The 15,513-nt window shown below is 43.0% G+C and overlaps 2 protein-coding genes and 1 long non-coding RNA gene across 3 annotated transcripts; 2 read left to right on the forward strand and 1 right to left on the reverse strand.

Moving 5' to 3' along the window:
• The first annotated feature begins 10 nt into the window (after positions 1 to 10).
• On the forward strand, positions 11 to 4,407 carry LOC311124224. Its single transcript, XR_014612734.1, has 2 exons — positions 11 to 448; positions 2,133 to 4,407. It is a non-coding gene; the product is annotated as an uncharacterized lncRNA (long non-coding RNA).
• A 107-nt stretch (positions 4,408 to 4,514) lies between these two features.
• On the reverse strand, positions 4,515 to 6,921 carry LOC311124223 (uncharacterized protein). Its single transcript, XM_084198408.1, has 4 exons — positions 6,205 to 6,921; positions 5,903 to 6,032; positions 5,444 to 5,518; positions 4,515 to 5,141 (listed from the first exon to the last, which is right to left on the reverse strand). Exons 1-4 carry the CDS (start codon positions 6,765 to 6,767, stop codon positions 5,001 to 5,003), a joined length of 909 nt encoding a protein of 302 aa, XP_084054534.1. The 5' UTR covers positions 6,768 to 6,921; the 3' UTR covers positions 4,515 to 5,000.
• Positions 6,922 to 7,061: 140 nt separating this feature from the next.
• LOC311124218 (beta-galactosidase-like) lies at positions 7,062 to 15,446 on the forward strand. Its single transcript, XM_084198405.1, has 16 exons — positions 7,062 to 7,134; positions 8,181 to 8,350; positions 9,022 to 9,172; positions 9,378 to 9,438; positions 9,533 to 9,627; positions 9,828 to 10,008; positions 10,448 to 10,506; positions 10,713 to 10,834; positions 11,224 to 11,264; positions 11,599 to 11,711; positions 11,927 to 12,001; positions 12,539 to 12,628; positions 12,749 to 12,862; positions 13,222 to 13,353; positions 13,692 to 13,931; positions 14,345 to 15,446. Exons 1-16 carry the CDS (start codon positions 7,081 to 7,083, stop codon positions 14,597 to 14,599), a joined length of 1,953 nt encoding a protein of 650 aa, XP_084054531.1. The 5' UTR covers positions 7,062 to 7,080; the 3' UTR covers positions 14,600 to 15,446.
• Positions 15,447 to 15,513: the final 67 nt, after the last annotated feature.

Raw genomic sequence — 15,513 nt, forward strand, 5'->3', positions numbered from 1 at the left:
GGCACTGAGTTTGAAGGTAGGCCTTGAAATACATTCACAGGTACACCTCCAATTGACGTCAATTAGCCTATCAGAAGATTCTAAAGCCATGACATCATTTTCTGGAATTTTCCAAGCTGTTTAAAGGCACAGTCAACTTAGTGTATGTACATTTCTGACCCACTGGAAATGTGATACAGTGAAATAATCTGTCTGTAAACAATTGTTGGAAAAAGTACTTGTGTTATGCACAGAGTTAGATGTCTTAACCGACTTGCCAAAACTATAGTTTGTTAACAAGAAATGTGTGGAGTGGTTGAAAAACGTTTTAATGACTCCAACCTAAGTGTATGTAAACTTCTGACTTCAACTGTATATGTCTGTCTGTCTGTCTTTCACACGTTTGTCTGTCTCTCTGTCCCCCAAGCTGTCATTGAGGACTCTTTCATCACTGACTCGCCTTTGAAAAGCAAGTACTCCTCTCTTCCTCGTCTTTTCTCCCTATTGTCTCACTCTACCTTTACTCTCTCTCTCACACAAACGATCCAATCCACTTTTCACAAGGTAGGTGTATTTAATACCTCTGACTATCCATCACCTCATCTCATAATTTCCCGCTTTCTTTGTTCATCCATCCTTGGTTTGTGCTGTGTTCAGCCGATGCAGTGGAGATTGGTACGGAAGCGAGCCATGCTTCAGATGAAAGCAAGTACCACTAACTCCCCCCTTTCCTCTGTCCATCTTCCTCGCTTTCTCCACCGTTTCGCTCTCTTATTCCCTCCCTTTCTGACACTTGATCCGTCTATCACTTTCCGTTTAGATTGTGTGTGTGTGTGTGTGTGTGTGTGTATATAGACAAAGGTAGTTAGACAAATACTAGCTAGCTAGCTTTCTTGTGATGCAAATATGCTAGTCAATCAAAACCAGGGTCGTATTCATTAGTGCACACTGTAGCAAAATGTTTAGCAACAAAAACAAGAGTTTCTTATTGGACAAGTTCAGGAAGTCCCCTCCCTGTTTCGGGACGTTTTTCTACCTACGCTGTCTATTGAATACAACCCAGATTTCCAGGCTATGCCTAGAAACGACTTGTTCTTGTGCTGTGAAATGCACATTTGAATTCTAATACTCAATAGAGGAATGTTTAAAGTATGTTTTGAAAACTATTTTTGATATGCAGCAATGTCCAGTGGTGGCAAACAGCTCAGTAGCGTAGTAAAAGTAGGCTAGCTTTTAATTTTGCACATCACACCAGTAAGTATCATCGTATATTAAATACATTTATTTGGTTAGGTTGTAGGTTCTTTTTTTATGGACAGTCTTCTTTCCCCTCTTCTTTTCATAATTTTATTCCTTTCTTGTCCATTTTTCATGTTCCTCTCTCCCCCTTCAGCGGACCCAGATGATTCTCCACCTCACACTCCAAGCAAGTAGCCCTCTACTCTCTTCCTCTCTATACCACTGTCTATTTCTATCCACACACTCACATACTCATCTGTCAGTCTTCCCTTTTGCAGCCCCACGTGGTCCGCCCCTCTCAGAGTATCAAAGCAAGTATTAATAGTTTGGGACACACACACATGATTTCATTCTCACACCTATTTAGATGCATTTTCCACATCAACCATCATATCTTTACATCTTGTTCCCCCCCCCCAGTGGATGACATGGAAGGTCATTATGGAGCTGCGGTCAAAAGCAAGTAACGCCAGTGTTGTTCTTTCTCTCAGTCTCCTCCTCTGTTGTTATTTGTCTGTAGTTTGTGTCTCCTTCCTATTAGAAGCTCTAGTAGTTGCAGTATCACTTGTTTGAGAAATACTAGTTCCCAAAGTCTCACGGCGTTCGTATGTGTGAAATCTTGTAGCACTAGAAATGAACTCTGGGAACTATTGTAGCTAGACACCACCATACTGCAGCAATGTTGTCCTTGTCACCGTATTGTTCTAATGTTCCGGTTCTCCAGGATCATACCAAAGAGGGATGAGCCAATACTGTCATAATCATTGCTCAAGCAGTGACAGAAAACTCCTGATCTCATCCTTCTTTTATATGGTCTTGATGCAGAAGTTCCTTTCCCAAAGCTTCCATGGCTGGTCCTCAACATCTATTCTTTCAATAGATTAACTCATTCTTTTTCTTGTTATTTCCGTCAGGCGTCCACCAGGACAACTATGAGGCGATGTGGTTCGAGCGGACCGAGGACGCCGTCACGGGAGAGTCCATGCACGTCTACAAGGGGGGCTACTGGGAGGCGAAGGACCTCGGCAACTGGGACATGTGCCCCGATATATATTGATCCCCCCCCATCAGCAAATTGTACTAACCCAGGCATTTGGAACATGGAAGGCCAAGCCACCCTTTTTCCCCAATTGAAGAAGGGGCAAACTGGGTATCGACACTGTTTAACCCCAACCCTCCCTCTTTCAGGATAGATTTTGGGTTGTAATGGTACCTCTCCCCTATCACTCTCTGTGAGGATGGTGTGCATAGGGGCTGTGAGACCCTGCAGGACAGTAGGAAAGTGCAACCGGACAGGGGGACAGACCTGCCTTCATCTTCCGTGTAGGGTCAAGTTGCCCCTAGATGCTGATCTGGGATCAGTTTTGCATTTCCCCCACTAATGTTTAAGGTTAGGATTGGAGGAGCCAAAGCTGATCCTAGATCTGTAGCTAGGGAAAGCTTCATCTTCACTTCGATGATTTGATATCTCCCTTTAGAGCCACTGGCTAGACCTTTGTCTTTCTGTTTCTTCCTTTGCCCCTCTCTTTCTCTCACCCTCTCTTTATCTCACCCTTGCTATGTTAGCCGTAGAAAAGACTGGGGGCAGAAAGGTGTAGTCTGGTTGTTAGATTCTAGCGATTTAACACTAACAGAGACCCTTCAAATGTCAAACACTAACTCTACCTTGCTCCTCTTCCAAAGGATATGGACTAAATGCATATGAACATGGCATAAACGCATATCGACATGAACAGTTTGTGTGAGAGAATATGTCTGTGTGGGGGGGGGTTATTATAACAATGGGTTGGTGCTTATGTCCGCTTTGGGTCTGCCAGATTTTCAAAGCTTCACAAATGCTGTTTAAGAGGTGTGTTTGAGAGAAAGGGGGTGAGCAACAAATGCATGAGCCCGCGTGTGTGCGCTTGCATGTGAGAGTGAGAAAATGAATGCGTGTGTTTGAGAATGAGTGTCCTTCTCTAGAACTTGGTGACATCACATTAGCTTCTCTGCTGTGGCTGTTTTGCACAAGGATAGTTTGGGCTTGGAGCCTGTTATCCCTCTCGAAGCAGCGGAATCGGCTAAATGAAGGATGTATCGTCATAAAATACTATTTAAACAGTTCCTACAACGCCCTACATCCCAAAGATGGCTTCCACCACCTCTTCAACAGCAAAACAATCTAGCGTAGCCTTATAGTTTTTATTAGGGTCAAGTTTGTGAGGCAGACTCGACCAAAACATATTGGAATAGTGGCCTAGTAATTTAGTGGGTGTGTGGATGCTTCCTAAATGGCACACTATTCCCTATATAGTACACTTCTTTTGACCAGACCCCTATTGGCCCTGGTCAAAAGTAGTGCACTATAAAATAATAGGGATGCAGGGGAGATTACTCTTAATCTACATGAACTAAAGTGTGTGTGTGCACTTGTACAGAATGTGAGCTTGAGTGCGAGGTTTGTGAGTTCCAAAAATAAGATAAATCCCATTTTATTTTCAAGTGTACTTAAATGTGTTTGAGATCGAGGAAAAAAGGAATACAAAGCGAAACAGAACATTGCTAATATTTGTGTATATATCAAATGAAGTAATAATTAGTGCTATTAATAATATTGATAATTATAGTTAGATCTAAGTATGGTGATTGTGTTAAGGTCAGAGAGAACTCCCAGTTTTTCTGAAATAGAACATTACTGTTTTTCTCCTAGAACTGGATTGTCCATTAATTGTAAGTCAACTGTAACTTGTTTGATCACTTCTGCATTGTCTCCTACTCCCTGGCCCTGTACAACTGATGTACAATACATTTGACTGAACAGTTGTGATCCAACAGTTTGTTTGCACAACAAAAGTTACTGCTGTGAAGACGCCACACAATTGTTGTGCTTTTTTTCTTCAAATACAAACGGTTGCTTCACAATATCAGTACATCAGTTGTCAAACCAGAGTTTGTACCCGTCTAAGAGTTGAATGTTCATCATTATTGTACTGCCATATTGTTTATATGGTCTGTGAGTTTAGTTTCTTTCACTCTTTTTTATTAATCTGTTTTTATTCATTTTTTCAATAATTACATCTTGTTTCTCCATTCGTCGTAGTGTCCTATCTTTTTATGCCCATTCATTCTCTGTTATGGATCTTGGTCAGTGCGCTGAGTATAACAGCTTTGCAGGGTGATGTAATAAAGCCTGACTGGAGAAGAAGTGCACACTTGCTGTATAACGTCATCATTCCTCTAATGCAACACACTAAAGGGGGCAAAAAGCTTGCAATGGTGATGTAGTGGACCACAAAGAAAAAGGTTGGGAGACCCACTTGTATAAATGTATAGAACAATTGTTTGTTTAATGGAATATTGCATTACGCTCCAGTAAAACATAGTTCAAGTAAAGATAAGAATTCTTCCAGCCCACGTTTGGATTTCCGCAGAATAGAGGTAGGAGGCACTTTTTGCATCTGCAATGCGCCACAGGTGGTAATTTGTTTTGAAAGGGTTTGCTGCCCATGCGCTCCAGTTCCAACAGCCTCACAGTGAGCATCGATAGCCATATCGGCCCTCCCTAGGCACTGTGTAGATCTGAAAGGATTGGATAGATTTGAAGCAATGGTGAAAATTCCACCTAGCCTATCGATGGAAAGCTCAATCGCCTTTTTATCCCGGGGGAACTGCAATACCGGGTCAATGCGTGGAGCAAGCTCCTTTTCTGACTGGTTCTTTCATATCTACATGAAGTGCCTAGGGGGTGCTTCTCAACAGGGCTCTAGATCTGAACGTCACATCAGTCAACCTGTGCACTCCCTCTACTTGTCCCCTTTGCCACCTTTCCGTGCAGCTTTTGGGTTCCTGGGCTGTGATTTCTGCAGCATGGCGAGTGTGTCCCTCTTCTCGATCTTCCTCAGCTGTTTCTTCTTCATCCTCTTGATCTTCGTTGTGTTCCGGATCTGGGATGGAAAATTCAGACAGGGAAAGATACAAAATTATGTAGTGCTTAGCCTGGGACCATATGTATCAAGCGTCAGAGTAGGAGAGCTGATTTAGTATCAGTATTGCCTTTTAGATCACAAATGAACAAGATAACATGGACATGGGGGAACCTGATAGAACAGCACTTCTACTCTGAGACAATTGATACATACGGCCCCTGAAGTCAGCAATAGAGATCTGCCTGGCTCATGTAGGTTACAGTGAGAAACAAAGACTCCATCTCATTTGGGATCACGTGGGGCTGTGTGTGTTGCCTTACCACTTGCACAACCTCCGCCTTCCTCTCGTTCTCAGCTCGCCTTTTTAAGTTCTCCTCATGCCGCTTCCTCTTTTCCTGTAAGGGATGAAAGATACCCGCAAACAATTACATCATGAGGGGACGCCTAAACAATCACAGTTGCACTGCCAACCTCTAATGATGTGTGTTCAATAACACTGGGAACTCTGAAAAATACGAGGTCAAATCACGACGTTAGTGAGCTTCAGGTCGGAGCTCTAAAAAGAGGCCTGAGTTCAAAACGATTTCCCCCAGTCAGAGCTCGTTTTTTTCCGCCAGAGTTCCCAGTTGTTTTGAACGCACTGGTCTGAGATTTCCGAGTTTCCAGTTGTTTTGAACGCACTGGTCTGAGATTTCCGAGTTTCCAGTTGTTTTGAACGCAGTCTAAGCACTACTTTTTAAGATGTTAGAGCACTAATGTGAACAGGTGACGACACAGACCTCTTTCTCCCTGGCCTTGTCCTCCTTCAGTTGCACTGAATATTTCTTCACCAGCTCCTTCTCTCGCTTGGCCTCCATCTTCTTCTCCCAGGAGGAGCACAGTGGCTTATCTCTTACAAGAGCCGAGAACCTGAAAAACAAAGTCATTCTATAGAGGTACATTTCATATACAATTTCTGGACACCATAGGCACAGTGTTTGCATGGGCTGGGCTTACTATTAATAGTTTGCATATGCATGCAGTTAATACATTGTAGGCTATTGCAACTTGCCCCTATATGACCCATTATGCCACTACTGACCTTTGCTTGTTGCGGTCTTTCCATACCCGTCCGGATTTCGGTTTCCCCAAAGGTATCAGGCCAAGTTTCTCATTTGACTCTGAACGAGTCCTCTTTTTGGCCGATTTATTTGGGCGGTCCGGAAAGGTCTCCATTGGTACGGGACCAGCCTTGTTTTTCTTCTCGTTACAATGATGTGACACGGCTGGAATAACTGTACCTAATGATTTCTCTACATGCGTGTCTGATTTTACTGGTTCTGGACATGCCTCAGCTGTTGCCAATGCATTTGATTTGGACTCGCTGCTTGGAAGTTTTTTCTCACGAGCCTTGTCGGCAACGGGTCCCACGACTACAACCTCTGGTTCGGGTTCCGTCTGGTTCTCTGCATTCTCATTCGGTAACTCTTGAATTACAGATTTCCTTGTTCGGCGTGTTGGAGTCTTCGGTACTTCAGAGTCAAGATAGACAGCTGGGGTCCGTACTCTGCGCCCGCTACGAGTCCGAGTCACAACGGGAGGAGGCAACTCGTCCTCTTCGGCCTCCAGTCCTTCGTTTGGTGTTATTTTCTCACTTGTCGACATGTTGTCACAATTATATAAAGTTGTGACCACCAATAATCAATACATATGTTGTTATTTACAGACCTTTAGAAGCGACAAACTGAGCAGAGATCAGAAGCCCACGTGTGTGTTTATGTTGCGAACCACCACCGAGGGAGAAGAGATGACAGGAAGTACGAGAATACACTTTGTGCCTTGGGCATTCCGTGAGACTGCCGCCTACCGGTATGGCGTCGGTACTTCCATAACAGACATCGTCACATGACAATATCCAACTTCCGCATCTCATCTGTTGACGTTCAGTCATTCAGTCAGTGCATCACGAGATTCAAACATGGCTTGCTCAAGGGTTGGAGTTGTGCTACTGTGTTCCCTCTTTGCAAGTACAGTAAGTACTCTTACATAGATCATTTCGTAATAGCTTAGACTGAATTAGTGGGGAAAGAAAACAGACAGATGGCAAGCTACCTAGTCAGAATTCAAGCCTCCTTTTGGAATGCATTTAACATTTGAATGACGTTTAGATTAGCCTATCATTTCAACTAATCGCAGGTTCCTTGAACCATTTACCCGTTAGTGCACTGACTTTGCATATCTGGGTTGATTGCTTTCAAAGTAGCTAGCAAGCAACATTTCAAACTCTGCTTAGCTGACATTAACTATCACAGTTGATCTACTGCATGCCATAGAAATTAAAAACGTAAATGTACATTAGAATGACCTCTTTTCCCCTGTGTATTCATTTTAATCGAGAAGTAGACCTTTTCAACTTTGGCAAAGCGTCAAATCAATGCACTGTATTCGTAACATATTCTAGTTTTGTGAACAGAAAAAGATAAGTTGAATGTCGGCACAGTTTCACATAGTTTCATCCCCTTACGCTACCCCAGACTGGACTTCCTCTCACTACCATATATTTTGTGGTGAGAACGTTCTAAACGGATGCTTCAGCGTTATAGCCCCTGTGAAGTGTCAGGGTTACCCCTTCTGTCTGTGGTTGATCTAGCCATATAAATTAATAAATTAAGTCATATAAATTATATAAATTAAGCCATATAAATTAATAACGTAAATGTGCATTAGAATGTCCTCTTCTGCTCTCTGTATTCATTTTCATCGCGATGTAGGCCTTTTCATTTTATACACCCAGCAACATCACTTGACTAGAGGACAAAGATTGGCAGTCACGTTGTTGCCAACCTTGTGCCATCACCTGATAAATCACCCCTTCACCATAAAAAGCTGAAACTGTAACAGAACAGTTACATGACTGCAATGAAATTATACCAATTGCTCTCAAGATGCGTTCCCTTAGACAACTATTACTCTAAAGTCACTTTGATGTAGCCATAAAAAAACAGCACATTGACTGCATGGCTCCCCCGGATTTAAAACTACTATATGTGACCCTTACTTTGTTTAAATCTCTGTCAGCTTGGAGTGCCGCAGACCTTCAGTGTGGACTACAAGAACGACTGCTTCCGTAAGGATGGGGAAGAGTTCCGCTACATCTCCGGTAGCATCCACTACAACAGGATCCCCAGGGCCTACTGGAAAGACAGGCTACTCAAGATGTATATGGCCGGACTGAACGCCATTCAGACGTATGTAGACTTAGCCTGACGACTCACACTAAGTTATTTCGCTGCTCTGTCGTTCGCTACATACTTTAGTCTGAGACTGTCATCATTGAAGTTGTTTGTGGTGAAGAGGGGCGTTGTACAAAACAATGTCATCAGCGATTGGATCGTCTCTAACCAATCAGAGTATCAATTCGCCTCTTTACTCACGTGTGTTCTGGTTCTGGCCCAACCCATTGGTTTCTGGACCAATCAGACGGCCCAGAATGTGTTCTCATTCGGTGAACGGTCGGGAGGTATACTCAGATCCAGACTCATTGTGGAGAAGAAACTTACGTCCGTAGGCTTGGAGTAGCGTTTAGCCGGAGCAAGGAGTCTGGGTAGCCAGACAAATGTAGACTGGCCACTATGTCATAAATACACTGAATGCCAACCAGTTAGATGAGTGTCTTAAATGTTCCTTCTAGTTTTCAGTTAGTCATTTCAGTGGCCAATTGGTACATAGAATTGATGTTGATCAAGTAATTCAAAGACAGAGCTATTTAGTCACATCACCTCCAAATGTTGATAACCCAACAGAATTCCTTTGTTGGGTCGTAAACCTCAGACAGAGCTATGATTTACCATCCGGTGGTATGGACTTAAATAGTACTTAATTATCCATTTTGGTTGAAAAATGACATTTGACATTCCAGGTACGTCCCCTGGAATTTCCACGAGCCCTCCTCGGATCAGTACAACTTCAGTGGGGACAGGGATCTAGAACACTTCCTGCAGTTGGCCCAAGACATTGGTCTGCTGGTTGTACTGAGGCCTGGGCCCTACATCTGTGGAGAGTGGGATATGGTGAGAGAATGACTGTAAACAATTGTTTTATGATAAATATACAAGTTGATGATATGATGTGTAATAATGTTGGCAAATTGTGCCTGTATTTCAAGTTGTTTACGGAAGACGATCAGTCACAATGTAGTAACGGCACTTCTACATCAGCCGTGTATTTCTTGACGGACTGTGTGATAATTTGCCAATTTCATGACCTGGTCTTTAGGGGGGCTTGCCTGCCTGGCTGCTCCACAAGAAAGACATTGTCCTACGTTCCTCAGATACAGGTGTGTATTGACCGTCAGATGAGAATGCAATGCATTCTATTAGTATACAATATAAGAATTGTGTTTTTATGACACCTAAATCCGTTTGTTTCAGATTACATTGCGGCTGTTGATAAGTGGATGGCCAAGCTACTGCCAATGATAAAACCGTTCCTTTATCAGAACGGTGGACCCATCATCACTGTTCAGGTGAGTCATGTTGATATTCAATGATTAATCCAAAATTAATTGGGGAATCAATAGCAAAAGTTCAGATAACTTCATATAGTGCCTTAAATCTCTACAATTCAATAGAAGACTGTTTGTCAAACATTGCCTCTCATCTCCTCAACAAGAGCCCATCTCTCTCTCTCTCCTCTCCCTCCCCCTCCTCCCCTTCTCTCTCTCAGGTGGAGAATGAGTACGGCAGCTACTTTGCCTGTGACTACAACTACCTGCGTCACCTGACCAGTCTGTTCCGCTCCCATTTGGGGAATGACGTGGTGCTGTTCACCACAGATGGGGCTGGGGTCGGGTACCTCAAGTGTGGCTCTCTGCAGGGCCTCTACGCCACTGTGGATTTTGGCCCAGGTAGGCTTCTGAGGCAAATATCTAGGATCAGATTATATTTCCCAAATCACTACCATACTGATAATAGGGGAAATGGCAAGACTTACCTTAGATCAGTGTCAAGGGGGAACTGATTCAAGTCAAAATATACACAACAAAGGTCAATGGTGATAATTTTTCAGTGAAATGCCTGGGATACTTGGTTAATGGAACAGGTATGATTTGAAGAAGCATAGGGGTGTTCAGTTGGTATGGTATCTATCTGTCTTAGATCTGACCGTGCTGTTGGGTGGTTGTTGATCATGTGACGTCTAACCTAGCCTATTTCCTTTGTTTGCCAAAACAGACGTGTTGACTCATTGCGCCTTAGAAATCTATGACTCATGTGTTATACCATCTCATCCAGCATTGTTCAATAACTGTCTCTGTCTGTCTGTATACGTCTGTATTTGTTTAACAGGTGGGAATGTGTCTGCTGCATTTGATGCCCAGAGACAGGCAGAGCCCCATGGACCCTTGGTAAGCGTCTCTGTCATTAGATGTTTATTTTTTATATTATTTTGTATAATTTTTTTCTCCACTCCAGATACAAACTTATACGAACAACAACTTACAGACGCACACAAACAATAACTACATGTCGTTAGATGTTAGTGGTTAAAGTCCATCACATTTCTGTCCTCTCTAGCATGGCCAGATAGTGCTGACTGTATCCTGTGTTGCAGGTGAACTCTGAGTTCTACACCGGCTGGCTGGACCACTGGGGAGAGCATCACTCTACAGTGTCCACCGCCATCGTGGCCAAGTCCCTCAACGAGATCCTCGCCATCGGAGCCAGCGTTAATCTGTGAGTCATGGGTATAGACAGCGAGATGGATTGATTGATTTGATAGATTCGAATGACAGACCTTTAAATTGACATTTTAGTCATTTAGCAGACGCTCTTATCCAGAGCGACTTACAGGAGCAATTAGGGTTAAGTGCCTTGCTTAAGGGCACATCGACAGATTTTTCACCTAGTCGGCTCGGGGATTAGAACCAGCAACCTTTCGGTTACTGGCACTAAGCTACCTGCCGCCCCGCCTAAATGGTAGATAAAGTAATAATTAGATCACCAACCAACAATGATTGATAGGAATATGTGTTGACATCATCACACATGAAACATTTAACATCAAAAAGGCACAGATGATTTTTCAGCTGTTGACAACTAGTTATAAACCTCTCTCTCTGCAGATACATGTTTATTGGAGGAACCAATTTTGGATACTGGAATGGTGAGTCAAATTGTTCAATGATCGCATATTCTCTAGCGCTCTATTGCAGAACCCAATCTATTTCACTTTATTTGTGTTTGGCCATGATGTGAAGATTAGTTTATTTAAGTGAAATTGCCCAAGAAGCCGGTGTTTGGAGGATATATTGGCACGGGTGTTGTTAGGCCCGAGACGTTAGTCCAGTCAGATGGAACAGAGTAAATAGGCATTTTAACGTCATAGATTTAGCCGGTGGTAACTTGTGGAATAGACACCTGCTGGAATGCGGTTTTAACTAATTCAGGATTAGACCCACCCGTTGTATAAAATCACGTTTGTCTCTTCATACTCTCAGGTGCCAATAGCCCCTATGCCCCCCAGCCTAGTAGTTATGACTATGACGCTCCGCTCACTGAGGCAGGAGACCTCACTGACAAATATTTTGCCATCCAGGATGTCATCAAAATGGTTGGTGACAGAGATATCACACTACATGTCATACATACAATATGTTTGATTAGATTATGCTTTCTCGTGACTTTTATAGCAAAAGTTTCTATGGTCAGCATTTTAGTACCCTGACTTCTTATAAGCTTGAAATGGGTAGTAATTAAAGGTAAATCGGTCAGTTTTACAAATGATTACCTAATGATGTCATATCCACCTGTATTTTCCCTCAACAGTATCGGAAGATACCAGAGGGACCCGTGCCTCCATCAACACCTAAATATGCCTACGGAGCTGTGCCAATGAAGAAGGTAGATCATCTTCAGACATTAAACATTTGAGTTAACATTTTTATCAACGTTTATTTGTCATATGCACGGATTAAAGAGAAGTGTACACAGTACAATGAAATGCAAGAAAAGGCACTGCTGAGATTCGAACTCAGGATCTCCTGTTTACTAGACAGGCGCTTTAACCAACTAAGACACAGCACCGGATAGAAATGTCTTTACCTTTACCTGACTTTGTTGACACATTGCACACAGTGTGGAGAAGTGTTGCAATATTTACATTTACATTTTTTTGTCATTTAGCAGACACTCTTATCCAGAGCAACTTACAGTTAGTGCATTCATCTTAAGACAGCTAGGTGGGACAACCACATATCAAAGGCATAGAAAGTAATTGTATTATTAAAAAATACATTGTATCATAGGCATATCATAATACTCTAAAAGCAAATGGATCTTTTCTCTTTTTCCTCTTGTGTTGATTGAGCATGGAGTGTACACCGTGTAGAATATAATCCAGTATATTCCAACAGAATGTGTTTCTTTCTGCCTCCTCAGCTTCACACAGTAGTCGATGCTCTAGACATACTCTCCTTCTCCGGTCCGGTGAAAAGCCTCTACCCGTTGACCTTCATTGAGATGAACCAAGTACGTCCACAAGCTCAATGTCGGTCTGTCCTTTTCTACACTAAGTGTAAGCAGCTATGGTTGTTATGATCCAAAATGGCTGAGAGGCTTTGCTCGCTTTATTTGTTTTCTCTCCAAAAGCCGTTTGGGTTCGTCCTCTATCGGACCAAGCTGCCTGTGGACTGCAGTAAGCCCACCCCTCTCTCCTCACCACTGAATGGAGTCCATGATCGGGCATATGTATCAGTCGACGGGGTGAGTTAGTCATCAAAACTTCCCCTGCAATTCATTTGGTTTGCTGCAAGTTAACATGTTGGTGCTCAATAATGGTCAATGGTCACAAATTCTTGTCCAAGGAGGACGGGTTCTTGTCCCGGGCTCAGCACTAGAACACCCAATTTAGACCTTGATTAGTGAAATCTGTGTTGTAGTGCTGGACTGGAACCAAGACCTGCACAGCATGTAGGTCTCAAGAACCAGTTGGTGATCACTGTCATTCATACGATGTCAGACTGAGGCACTGATTATTATCTCAAAAGAGGAAGAGAGAAAAGTCTTCAGGTTCTTCAAAAAAAGGAAAATGTCTGTCGTAATTCAATATGGTCTGTCATCAGGTTGCTGCTGGGATCCTAGAGAGGGACAAGGCCCTGACCATTAATGTGACTGGGAAGGCTGGGAGTCAGGTGGACATACTGGTGGAGAATATGGGCCGAGTCAACTATGGGAAAGACATCAATGACTTTAAGGCAAGATGTTCTTTTCAACAGTTATTTAAAGCTGGCTCTCCTGAGTAACCACCATTAATACAGCACCCTTCCATTAGCTACTTAATTCTACAGAACCTTATTCGGTCCCACTGAACATTATGAGCTGGTTGCTTGGAAATAGATTAAGCAAAGTTCTGGACTAAGAAGCACTTTGTAGAATTTGAATTGAACCTGCTTTTTAGCCCACCATTAGTATTATTTTGAGTCTGGGAATCCAACCCTAAGTGTCCTATGCACACATACATGACTATGATGTTTTGACTCCCTCCTTCCCTCTCTCTGTCTCTCTCTCTCTCTTTCTCTTTCTCTCTCTACAGGGCCTGGTGTCTAACCTGACATTGGGGGCCGACATCCTCACCGGCTGGGCCGTCTACAGCCTCAGCATCGACCAGGCTGTTAGCCAGGGTCTTCTCTGGGAGATGGGCTCTAGGGAGGCTGGTCCTCCACCACCCTCACCCCTCTCCGTCCCCTCCTTCTATGGGGGCACTTTCGTCATCCCCGGTGGCATCCCAGATCTGCCCCAGGACACCTACATCCAGTTCCCTGACTGGAGAAAGGTGGGGTTTTACCTTTTTAAGTAGATTTTAATTGTTTGTTGAATGGCTCTATTGTATGTTGTTCCTGAGCAGGGACCACAACTGCAAATGACCTTATAGATAATGTGACTGACTAGTCAACTGCAAATGGCCTTATAGCTAATGTAACTGACCTGTGTCATCTGTGCGCTGACAAGACTGTTGTGTTAGCCCTCTGAGCTAAAGCCTAGGCATTAGCCTTAGACACACCTCTTCATATCTCAGGCAAGGTTACTCATCACGTAAGCGTGGTTTGCTGAACCACGTTAGTTTCACATACCCTGGTGCAATATACAACTTGTTCATGGTCCCTGACACTACTGAATCCCGAACACGTACATTATTTCTAGTATTTTTTTTTATGCTATTCCTTTATGTTTTGTTTTTATCACTAGGGCCAGGTGTGGATCAACGGTTTCAACCTGGGCCGCTACTGGCCCGCTCGCGGCCCACAAATCACCTTGTACGTGCCCGCTAGCATCCTGAGCACGGCCGCGCCCAACAACGTGACCGTCCTGGAGCTGGAGGGGGACCCATGCACCCCCGGGCCCTGTACCGTGGAGTTCGCCAACACCCCGGTCCTGAACGCCACCGTTAAGTCTGACCACAAACACCAGAGGGCGCTGTTCCATAAAGAGGATCTCTTATGATGAGCACTGATCAAAAATGCACTTACTGTATGTATCTGGAAGTGATCTATTTTGCACTGATCATTTTAAATGTTTGTAATTTAATCACGGGTGGCTGTACCTCTAATATTACCTCTATTTGACAATTCAGTGTCTTAAAACCCTACATGACTTTGTTTACACTAGCATCTGTATTCAAAGGGAATTAAGTATGCCTCATTTGAACAGTATGTTTGTCTGGAAATGTACTCAAGTTCACTAAGGAAAATGAGTCATTTAGAAGTGCTATGAACTTGAGTAGTACTCTAAATGTAAGTTGAGATCAGTGGTGCTCAAATCATGAGCCTGGAGGTCCCTAGTACTGCTGGTTTTCTTTTTATGTCAGTGCACTATGCAGCTGACAATACGCCTTTTAAAGGCATGTTCACAGAGATCACATTCATGGTAAACGCTGGCATGTCTGCTCAAGTGTAAATTACCTTTAAAAGTCTCTTATAGTGCACTGTGCTATAGCGCACCTTGAATTAAATCCTGCCCTATGTTGTGAATTGGGGAATCATGGTTGGGAAGGACGTGTGCCAAATGATCTGTGCCTTATTGTGTGCCACCTAACTGCAGGGATATTATGTTTTCATTGATTTCTGTAATGAACCATTGGGTGCGTCTTGTAAATGAAGTTATTGTGTTCAGCTGGAACCCTGGTATGCTTCTTTTGCACAATTTGATGATTTCAAATACTTTGGGATTTCCTTGTATTTTGGTTGTTATCATTTTTGTTAATTTGAATGTGTTTAATGTCCAGGCACAAACCATGCTGTACTTTTTGATTTATAAATGTTTTAATAAAATGTGGTGAATGCAATAATGATTACACACAAATGGCATAGTACCGCACAGATCTCAAGTTAGGATTTGAAATACAACCCTATATTAAA

This window comes from Coregonus lavaretus (genome assembly GCF_964263955.1).
Source record: "Coregonus lavaretus genome assembly, contig: HAP1_SCAFFOLD_1330, whole genome shotgun sequence".
NCBI lineage: Eukaryota > Metazoa > Chordata > Actinopteri > Salmoniformes > Salmonidae > Coregonus > Coregonus lavaretus.

What these genes read in the sequence shown, in the direction of transcription:
- LOC311124223 (XM_084198408.1), bottom strand. Translation starts at nt 6,767, where the DNA reads ATGTCGACAAGTGAGAAAATAACACCAAACGAAGGACTGGAGGCCGAA. An exon ending in ACAAGGCCAGGGAGAAAGAG is followed by an intron (nt 5,519 to 5,902) that starts GTCTGTGTCGTC and finishes CATCCCTTACAG; the next exon opens with GAAAAGAGGAAGCGGCATGA. An exon ending in AGGCGGAGGTTGTGCAAGTG is followed by an intron (nt 5,142 to 5,443) that starts GTAAGGCAACAC and finishes TTTCCATCCCAG; the next exon opens with ATCCGGAACACAACGAAGAT.
- LOC311124218 (XM_084198405.1), top strand. Translation starts at nt 7,081, where the DNA reads ATGGCTTGCTCAAGGGTTGGAGTTGTGCTACTGTGTTCCCTCTTTGCA. An exon ending in CACTGTGGATTTTGGCCCAG is followed by an intron (nt 10,009 to 10,447) that starts GTAGGCTTCTGA and finishes TTTGTTTAACAG; the next exon opens with GTGGGAATGTGTCTGCTGCA. An exon ending in CCTTCATTGAGATGAACCAA is followed by an intron (nt 12,629 to 12,748) that starts GTACGTCCACAA and finishes TCTCTCCAAAAG; the next exon opens with CCGTTTGGGTTCGTCCTCTA.